The 10,943-nt window shown below is 44.3% G+C and overlaps 1 protein-coding gene across 1 annotated transcript in view; it reads right to left on the bottom strand.

Moving 5' to 3' along the window:
- Positions 1–8,308: 8,308 nt before the first annotated feature.
- Positions 8,309–10,943, bottom strand: part of LOC311119192 (transmembrane protein 151A-like) — a gene marked incomplete at both ends in the record, with an annotated part of 9,835 nt that continues 7,200 nt past the window's right edge. Inside the window, 2 exons of the mRNA XM_084193926.1 lie at positions 8,309–9,536; positions 9,691–9,830. Coding sequence (XP_084050052.1) covers positions 8,309–9,536; positions 9,691–9,830 — 1,368 coding nt within the window. The remainder of the gene's footprint in view (positions 9,537–9,690; positions 9,831–10,943) is intronic.

The following is a 10,943-nucleotide window of genomic DNA, read 5'->3' as shown; positions in this document are numbered from 1 at the left end:
CAGAAAATGATGTAATGGCTTTAGAAGCTTCTGATAGGCTAATTGACATCATTTGAGTCAATTGGTGGTGTACCTGTGGATGTATTTCAAGGCCTACCTTCAAACTCAGTGCCTCTTTGCTTGACATCATGGGAATATCAAAATAAATCAGCCAAGACCTCAGAAGAAAATGGTAGACCTCCACAAGTCTGGTTCATCCTTGGGAGCAATTTCCAAACGCCTGAAGGTACCACGTTCATCTGTACAAACAATAGTACGCAAGTATAAACACCATGGGACCACGCAGCCGTCATACCGCTCAGGAAGGAGACGCGTTCTGTATCCTAGAGATGAACGTACTTTGGTGTGAAAAGTGCAAATCAATCCCAGAACAACAGCAAAGGACCTTGTGAAGATGCTGACCATCGTTATGTTTGGAGGAAAAAGGGGGATGCTTGCAAGCCGAAGAACACCGTCCCAACCGTAAAGCACGGGGGTGTCAGCATCATGCTGTGGGGGTGCTTTGCTGCAGGAGGGACTGGTGCACTTCACAAAATAGATGGCATCATGAGGAAGGGAAATTATGTGGATATATTGAAGAAATATCTCAAGACATCAGTCAGGAAGTTAAAGCTTGGTCGCAAATGGGTCTTCCAAATGGACAATGACCCCAAGCATACTTCCAAAGTTGTGGCAAAATGGCTTAAGGACAACAAAGTCAAGGTATTGGAGTGGCCATCACAAAGCGCTGACCTCAATCCTATAGAAAATGTGTGGGCCGAACTGAAAAAGCGTGTGCAAGCAAGGAGGCCTACAAACCTGACTCAGTTATACCAGCTCTGTCAGGAGGAATGGGCCAAAATTCACCCAACTTATTGTGGGAAGCTTGTGGAAGGCTACCCGAAACGTTTGACCCAAGTTAAACCATTTAAAGGCAACGCTACCAAATACTAATTGAGTGTATGTAAACTTCGGACCCACTGGGAATGTGATGAAAGCAATAAAAGCTGAAATAAATAATTCTCTCTACTATTATTCTGACATTTCACATTCTTAAAATAAAGTGGTGATCCTAACTGACCTAAAACAGCGAATTCTTACTAGGATTAAATGTCAGGAATTGTGAAAAACTGAGTTTAAATGTATTTGGCTAAGGTATATGTAAACCTCCGACTTCAACTATATCTGACCTCTCTATATCTCTGTGCCATATTATCTGACCTCTCTATATCTCTGTGCCATATTATCTGACCTCTCTCTATATCTCTGTGCCATATTATCTGACCTCTCTCTATATCTCTGTGCAATATTATCTGACCTCTCTATATCTCTGTGCCATATTATCTGACCTCTCTATATCTCTGTGCCATATTATCTGACCTCTCTCTATATCTCTGTGCCATTTTATCTGACCTCTCTATATCTCTGTGCCATATTATCTGACCTCTCTATATCTCTGTGCCATATTATCTGACCTCTCTATATCTCTGTGCCATATTATCTGACCTCTCTCTATATCTCTGTGCCTTATTATCTGACCTCTCTATATCTCTGTGCCATATTATCTGACCTCTCTATATCTCTGTGCCATATTATCTGACCTCTCTCTATATATCTGTGCCATATTATCTGACCTCTCTATATCTCTGTGCCATATTATCTGACCTCTCTATATCTCTGTGCCATATTATCTGACCTCTCTCTATCTCTGTGCCATATTATCTGACCTCTCTCTATATCTCTGTGCCATATTATCTGACCTCTCTCTATATCTCTGTGCCATATTATCTGACCTCTCTATATCTCTGTGCCATATTATCTGACCTCTCTCTATATCTCTGTGCCATATTATCTGACCTCTCTATATCTCTGTGCCATATTATCTGACCTCTCTATATCTCTGTGCCATATTATCTGACCTCTCTCTATATCTCTGTGCCATATTATCTGACCTCTCTCTATAGCTCTGTGCCATATTATCTGACCTCTCTATATCTCTGTGCCATATTATCTGACCTCTCTCTATCTCTGTGCCATATTATCTGACCTCTCTATATCTCTGTGCCATATTATCTGACCTCTCTATATCTCTGTGCCATATTACAGTTGAAGCCGGAAGTTTACATACACTTAGATTGGAGTCATTAAAACTCGTTTTTCAACCACTCCACAAATTTCTTGTTAACAAACTATAGTTTTGGCATGTCGGTTAGGACATCTACTTTGTGCACGACACAAGTAATTTTTCCAACAATTGTTTATAGACAGATTATTTCACTTATAATTCACTGTATCACAATTCAAGTGGGTCAGAAGTTTACATACACTAAGTTGACTGTGCCTTTAAACAGCTTGGAAAATTCCAGAAAATGATGTAATGGCTTTAGAAGCTTCTGATAGGCTAATTGACATCATTTGAGTCAATTGGAGGTGTACCTGTGGATGTATTTCAAGGCCTACCTTCAAACTCAGTGCCTCTTTGCTTGACATCATGGGAATATCAAAATAAATCAGCCAAGACCTCAGAAGAAAATGGTAGACCTCCACAAGTCTGGTTCATCATTGGGAGCAATTTCCAAACGCCTGAAGGTACCACGTTCCTCTGTACAAACAATAGTACGCAAGTATAAACACCATAGGACCACGCAGCCGTCATACCGCTCAGGAAGGAGACGCGTTCTGTCTCCTAGAGATTAACGTATTTTGGTGTGAAAAGTGCAAATCAATCCCAGAACAACATCAAATGACCTTGTGAAGATGCTGACCATCGTTATGTTTGGAGGAAAAAGGGGGTGCTTGCAAGCCGAAGAACACCGTCCCAACCGTGAAGCACGGGGGTGTCAGCATCATGCTGTGGGGGTGCTTTGCTGCAGGAGGGACTGGTGCACATCACAAAATAGATGGCATCATGAGGAAGGAAAATTATGTGGATATATTGAAGAAATATCTCAAGACATCAGTCAGGAAGTTAAAGCTTGGTCGCAAATGGGTCTTCCAAATGGACAATGACCCCAAGCATACTTCCAAAGTTGTGGCAAAATGGCTTAAGGACAACAAAGTCAAGGTATTGGAGTGGCCATCACAAAGCCCTGACCTCAATCCTATAGAAAATGTGTGGGCAGAACTGAAAAAGCGTGTGCGAGCAAGGAGGCCTACAAACCTGACTCAGTTACACCAGCTCTGTCAGGAGGAATGGGCCAAAATTCACCCAACATATTGTGGGAATCTTGTGGAAGGCTACCCGAAACGTTTGACCCAAGTTAAACCATTTAAAGGCAATGGTACCAAATACTAATTGAGTGTATGTAAACTTCTGACCCACTGGGAATGTGATGAAAGCAATAAAAGCTGAAATATCATTCTCTCTACTATTATTCTGACATTTCACATTCTTAAAATAAAGTGGTGATCCTAACTGACCTAAAACAGCGAATTCTTACTAGGATTAAATGTCAGGAATTGTGAAAAACTGAGTTTAAATGTATTTGGCTAAGGTATATGTAAACCTCCGACTTCAACTATATCTGACCTCTCTATATCTCTGTGCCATATTATCTGACCTCTCTATATCTCTGTGCCATATTATCTGACCTCTCTCTATCTCTGTGCCATATTATCTGACCTCTCTATATCTCTGTGCCATATTATCTGACCTCTCTATATCTCTGTGCCATATTATCTGACCTCTCTCTATATCTCTGTGCCATATTATCTGACCTCTCTATATCTCTGTGCCATATTATCTGACCTCTCTATATCTCTGTGCCATATTATCTGACCTCTCTATATCTATGTGCCATATTATCTGACCTCTCTATATCTCTGTGCCATATTATCTGACCTCTCTATATCTCTGTGCCATATTATCTGACCTCTCTATATCTCTGTGCCATATTATCTGACCTCTCTATATCTCTGTGCCATATTATCTGACCTCTCTATATCTCTGTGCCATATTATCTGACCTCTCTATATCTCTGTGCCATATTATCTGACCTCTCTATATCTCTGTGCCATATTACAGTTGAAGCCGGAAGTTTACACACACTTAGATTGGAGTCATTAAAACTCGTTTTTCAACCACTCCACAAATTTCTTGTTAACAAACTATAGTTTTGGCATGTCGGTTAGGACATCTACTTTGTGCACGACACAAGTAATTTTTCCAACAATTGTTTATAGACAGATTATTTCACTTATAATTCACTGTATCACAATTCAAGTGGGTCAGAAGTTTACATACACTAAGTTGACTGTGCCTTTAAACAGCTTGGAAAATTCCAGAAAATGATGTAATGGCTTTAGAAGCTTCTGATAGGCTAATTGACATCATTTGAGTCAATTGGAGGTGTACCTGTGGATGTATTTCAAGGCCTACCTTCAAACTCAGTGCCTCTTTGCTTGACATCATGGGAATATCAAAATAAATCAGCCAAGACCTCAGAAGAAAATGGTAGACCTCCACAAGTCTGGTTCATCATTGGGAGCAATTTCCAAACGCCTGAAGGTACCACGTTCCTCTGTACAAACAATAGTACGCAAGTATAAACACCATAGGACCACGCAGCCGTCATACCGCTCAGGAAGGAGACGCGTTCTGTCTCCTAGAGATTAACGTATTTTGGTGTGAAAAGTGCAAATCAATCCCAGAACAACATCAAATGACCTTGTGAAGATGCTGACCATCGTTATGTTTGGAGGAAAAAGGGGGTGCTTGCAAGCCGAAGAACACCGTCCCAACCGTGAAGCACGGGGGTGTCAGCATCATGCTGTGGGGGTGCTTTGCTGCAGGAGGGACTGGTGCACATCACAAAATAGATGGCATCATGAGGAAGGAAAATTATGTGGATATATTGAAGAAATATCTCAAGACATCAGTCAGGAAGTTAAAGCTTGGTCGCAAATGGGTCTTCCAAATGGACAATGACCCCAAGCATACTTCCAAAGTTGTGGCAAAATGGCTTAAGGACAACAAAGTCAAGGTATTGGAGTGGCCATCACAAAGCCCTGACCTCAATCCTATAGAAAATGTGTGGGCAGAACTGAAAAAGCGTGTGCGAGCAAGGAGGCCTACAAACCTGACTCAGTTACACCAGCTCTGTCAGGAGGAATGGGCCAAAATTCACCCAACATATTGTGGGAATCTTGTGGAAGGCTACCCGAAACGTTTGACCCAAGTTAAACCATTTAAAGGCAATGGTACCAAATACTAATTGAGTGTATGTAAACTTCTGACCCACTGGGAATGTGATGAAAGCAATAAAAGCTGAAATATCATTCTCTCTACTATTATTCTGACATTTCACATTCTTAAAATAAAGTGGTGATCCTAACTGACCTAAAACAGCGAATTCTTACTAGGATTAAATGTCAGGAATTGTGAAAAACTGAGTTTAAATGTATTTGGCTAAGGTATATGTAAACCTCCGACTTCAACTATATCTGACCTCTCTATATCTCTGTGCCATATTATCTGACCTCTCTATATCTCTGTGCCATATTATCTGACCTCTCTCTATCTCTGTGCCATATTATCTGACCTCTCTATATCTCTGTGCCATATTATCTGACCTCTCTATATCTCTGTGCCATATTATCTGACCTCTCTCTATATCTCTGTGCCATATTATCTGACCTCTCTATATCTCTGTGCCATATTATCTGACCTCTCTATATCTCTGTGCCATATTATCTGACCTCTCTATATCTATGTGCCATATTATCTGACCTCTCTATATCTCTGTGCCATATTATCTGACCTCTCTATATCTCTGTGCCATATTATCTGACCTCTCTATATCTCTGTGCCATATTATCTGACCTCTCTATATCTCTGTGCCATATTATCTGACCTCTCTATATCTCTGTGCCATATTATCTGACCTCTCTATATCTCTGTGCCATATTATCTGACCTCTCTATATCTCTGTGCCATATTACAGTTGAAGCCGGAAGTTTACACACACTTAGATTGGAGTCATTAAAACTCGTTTTTCAACCACTCCACAAATTTCTTGTTAACAAACTATAGTTTTGGCATGTCGGTTAGGACATCTACTTTGTGCACGACACAAGTAATTTTTCCAACAATTGTTTATAGACAGATTATTTCACTTATAATTCACTGTATCACAATTCAAGTGGGTCAGAAGTTTACATACACTAAGTTGACTGTGCCTTTAAACAGCTTGGAAAATTCCAGAAAATGATGTAATGGCTTTAGAAGCTTCTGATAGGCTAATTGACATCATTTGAGTCAATTGGAGGTGTACCTGTGGATGTATTTCAAGGCCTACCTTCAAACTCAGTGCCTCTTTGCTTGACATCATGGGAATATCAAAATAAATCAGCCAAGACCTCAGAAGAAAATGGTAGACCTCCACAAGTCTGGTTCATCATTGGGAGCAATTTCCAAACGCCTGAAGGTACCACGTTCCTCTGTACAAACAATAGTACGCAAGTATAAACACCATAGGACCACGCAGCCGTCATACCGCTCAGGAAGGAGACGTGTTCTGTCTCCTAGAGATTAACGTATTTTGGTGTGAAAAGTGCAAATCAATCGCAGAACAACAGCAAAGGACCTTGTGAAGATGCTGACCATCGTTATGTTTGGAGGAAAAAGGGGGTGCTTGCAAGCCGAAGAACACCGTCCCAACCGTGAAGCACGGGGGTGTCAGCATCATGCTGTGGGGGTGCTTTGCTGCAGGAGGGACTGGTGCACATCACAAAATAGATGGCATCATGAGGAAGGAAAATTATGTGGATATATTGAAGAAATATCTCAAGACATCAGTCAGGAAGTTAAAGCTTGGTCGCAAATGGGTCTTCCAAATGGACAATGACCCCAAGCATACTTCCAAAGTTGTGGTAAAATGGCTTAAGGACAACAAAGTCAAGGTATTGGAGTGGCCATCACAAAGCGCTGACCTCAATCCTATAGAAAATGTGTGGGCCGAACTGAAAAAGCGTGTGCAAGCAAGGAGGCCTACAAACCTGACTCAGTTATACCAGCTCTGTCAGGAGGAATGGGCCAAAATTCACCCAGCTTATTGTGGGAATCTTGTGGAAGGCTACCCGAAACGTTTGACCCAAGTTAAACCATTTAAAGGCAATGGTACCAAATACTAATTGAGTGTATGTAAACTTCTGACCCACTGGGAATGTGATGAAAGCAATAAAAGCTGAAATAAATCATTCTCTCTACTATTATTCTGACATTTCACATTCTTAAAATAAAGTGGTGATCCTAACTGACCTAAAACAGCGAATTCTTACTAGGATTAAATGTCAGGAATTGTGAAAAACTGAGTTTAAATGTATTTGGCTAAGGTATATGTAAACCTCCGACTTCAACTATATCTGACCTCTCTATATCTCTGTGCCATATTATCTGACCTCTCTCTATATCTCTGTGCCATATTATCTGACCTCTCTATATCTCTGTGCCATATTATCTGACCTCTCTCTATCTCTGTGCCATATTATCTGACCTCTCTCTATATCTCTGTGCCATATTATCTGACCTCTCTCTATCTCTGTGCCATATTATCTGACCTCTCTATATCTCTGTGCCATATTATCTGACCTCTCTCTATATCTCTGTGCCATATTATCTGACCTCTCTATATCTCTGTGCCATATTATCTGACCTCTCTATATCTCTGTGCCATATTATCTGACCTCTCTATATCTCTGTGCCATATTATCTGACCTCTCTATATCTCTGTGCCATATTATCTGACCTCTCTATATCTCTGTGCCATATTATCTGACCTCTCTATATCTCTGTGCCATATTATCTGACCTCTCTATATCTCTGTGCCATATTATCTGACCTCTCTATATCTCTGTGCCATATTATCTGACCTCTCTCTATATCTCTGTGCCATATTATCTGACCTCTCTCTATATCTCTGTGCCATATTATCTGACCTCTCTATATCTCTGTGCCATATTATCTGACCTCTCTATATCTCTGTGCCATATTATCTGACCTCTCTCTATATCTCTGTGCCATATTATCTGACCTCTCTATATCTCTGTGCCATATTATCTGACCTCTCTCTATCTCTGTGCCATATTATCTGACCTCTCTCTATATCTCTGTGCCATATTATCTGACCTCTCTATATCTCTGTGCCATGTTACTCTTACCCCCTCTCATATTATTTTGGTCCTTTTCTGCAAACTTCACTATCTCTCTCTCACTCTCCAACATCCCCCTCTTTCTTGTCCTGTACTACCATATCCCGTCTTTCCACTGTCCCACTGTGACAACCACTCTTTTTAAATTGGATCTCTTCTTTTAATCCCTTTCTTTTCCCTGTTAGTTTACTATTGTGTCCATCACGTCATCTCCACCGTGGCAGCTCTCCTCTCCGTGTACGATCAACACCGGGAAGAAAAAGGCATCGTGATAAGACGGAGGTCTATCCCTCTCTCCCTGCCTCATCCCCTCATCCACCTCTCCTCCTCCCTCCTGTTCTGCTTCCTCATCCCTCTCTCCCTCCTCCTCCTCCTCCTCCTCTTCTCCTTCATCCCCCTCTCCTTCCAGCACTCCTCTACTCTCCTCATCATCCTGACCCTGCCGGGACCCTATCCCCAGAAACCCTCCTCCTCCCCCATCTTCCCCCCGTCCTCCTCCCAGTCCTCCCCCCATACTACGAGAGTGAAACAGACTCGCCGGTCTCGGCCGTGTTCCCCCTAGTCTCCCTAGAGAGAACCCACTACGACTCAACACTAACCTCCCTCCTCCTCCTCCTCCTCCCCCTCCCCCTCCTCCCCCCTGCCCTCCCCCACCACTCCCTACGCCGTTCGCCCTCATCCCAGCCACGGTGCCATTCAGCAGAGCTTGATTCCCCGTCGGGGCCCTTAGCCTGGACGGTAGGCTGGAGCTGGAGGTGGTTCTCCGGCACCGGGGGCAGCTCTGGAGGAGGTAAGCCGTGGAGAAGGCCACTGGGTGGGCCATACCGGCTGGGATGCCCCCCTGGATGGGGTCTGAGCCTGGAGCTCCGGGTGTGGAGGAGGTGGTGGTGTTAGTTCCTCCTCCATTACTCTCTCTCTCCAAGTCCATGAGAAGAGCTTCGGAATATGAAGGAACCATTTGCTGATTACAGCGAATATGCCACTCCAGCTCCGTCATGTCCACGGTGTTCACCCGCGATATGGCTCTGTAGCTCGACCCTCCGTTGACACTCCTCTCTGCTCCCGTCGTTCCTCCGTTCTCCGTCACTCCATCCCCTCCTCCGTCCTCACGGATCGTCTCCTCTCCGAACAGTTTCTCCACGTGGTAGTGTACGTACGCCGTGCGGTACTCAGACACGACCCGGAGCGGCCAGGAGAGGAGGAACGCTGAGGCTAGCCAGAAGACCCGGGGTCGGGAATACCACGGTTGCCGGGTGGGGTCCGGGAAGGCTAGGATATGCTCCCGGAAATCAACGTTCTTTAGGTGCATCCCCTCCCGCGCTTCCATGTAATCGTCCAGACCCTCGTTGTCTCCGAAGAAGCGTGCTCGCTGGGTGAGGTATGCCGCCTCTGCACGGGCGCTGGCGAAACTGAAACAGAGGAACAATTGATTCATTGACGGATTGGTTTTTATAGCGCTTTTCCAATAGCACAAAGCAGACTAAGGGGGAAACTCAACTCTAAAAAAATAATGTTTTTCTGAATTTTCAACAATGCTTTGTAATTGAATATCTAGAATTCCACCTGAAACACTTGGTGAAGCGTAGCCTGACAGCCGGGTGCTCCTGGAGTCCCTGGAGCTCTTTGGAGATATCTTTAACCCCGTGGCGACCGTAGTCAAACTCACAGCTGGAGGCGTGGGTGTTAACCCTCTCATGGTACACCTGTGTTATGTTTTGGGGGACAGGTTACAGGGGTAATGTTGGGGGGGGGTAGAGAGGGACAGGTTACAGGGGTAATGTTGTAGAAGGGGTTAGAGAGGGACAGGTTACAGGGGTAATGTTGTAGGGGGGGTAGAGAGGGACAGGTTACAGGGGTAATGTTGGGGGGTTAGAGAGGGACAGGTTACAGGGGTAACGTTGTAGAGGGGGTTAGAGAGGGACAGGTTACAGGGGTAATGTTGGGGGGGTTAGAGAGGGACAGGTTACAGGGGTAATGTTGTAGAGGGGGTTAGAGAGGGACAGGTTACAGGGGTAATGTTGTAGGGGGGGTAGAGAGGGACAGGTTACAGGGGTAATGTTGGGGGGTTAGAGAGGGACAGGTTACAGGGGTAACGTTGTAGAGGGGGTTAGAGAGGGACAGGTTACAGGGGTAATGTTGGGGGGGTTAGAGAGGGACAGGTTACAGGGGTAATGTTGTAGAGGGGGTTAGAGAGGGACAGGTTACAGGGGTAATGTTGGGGGGGTTAGAGAGGGACAGGTTACAGGGGTAATGTTGGGGGGGTTAGAGAGGGACAGGTTACAGGGGTAATGTTGTAGAGGGGGTAGAGAGGGACAGGTTACAGGGGTAATGTTGTAGAGGGGGTTAGAGAGGGACAGGTTACAGGGGTAATGTTGTAGAGGGGGTAGAGAGGGACAGGTTACAGGGGTAATGTTGGGGGGGTTAGAGAGGGACAGGTTACAGGGGTAATGTTGGGGGGGTTAGAGAGGGACAGGTTACAGGGGTAATGTTGTAGAGGGGGTTAGAGAGGGACAGGTTACAGGGGTAATGTTGGGGGGGTTAGAGAGGGACAGGTTACAGGGGTTATGTTGTAGAGGGGGTTAGAGAGGGACAGGTTACAGGGGTAATGTTGTAGGGGGTTAGAGAGGGACAGGTTACAGGGGTAATGTTGGGGGGGTTAGAGAGGGACAGGTTACAGGGGTAATGTTGGGGGGGGGGGTAGAGAGGGACAGGTTACAGGGGTAATGTTGTAGGGGGGTAGAGAGGGACAGGTTACAGGGGTAATGTTGTAGGGAGTTAGAGAGGGACAGGTTACAGGGGTAATGTTGTAGGGGGTT

Source organism: Coregonus lavaretus, assembly GCF_964263955.1.
Source record: "Coregonus lavaretus genome assembly, contig: HAP1_SCAFFOLD_7594, whole genome shotgun sequence".
NCBI lineage: Eukaryota > Metazoa > Chordata > Actinopteri > Salmoniformes > Salmonidae > Coregonus > Coregonus lavaretus.
Note: the sequence above shows the minus strand (reverse complement) of the source record. Positions and strands in the feature narration are given on the sequence as shown.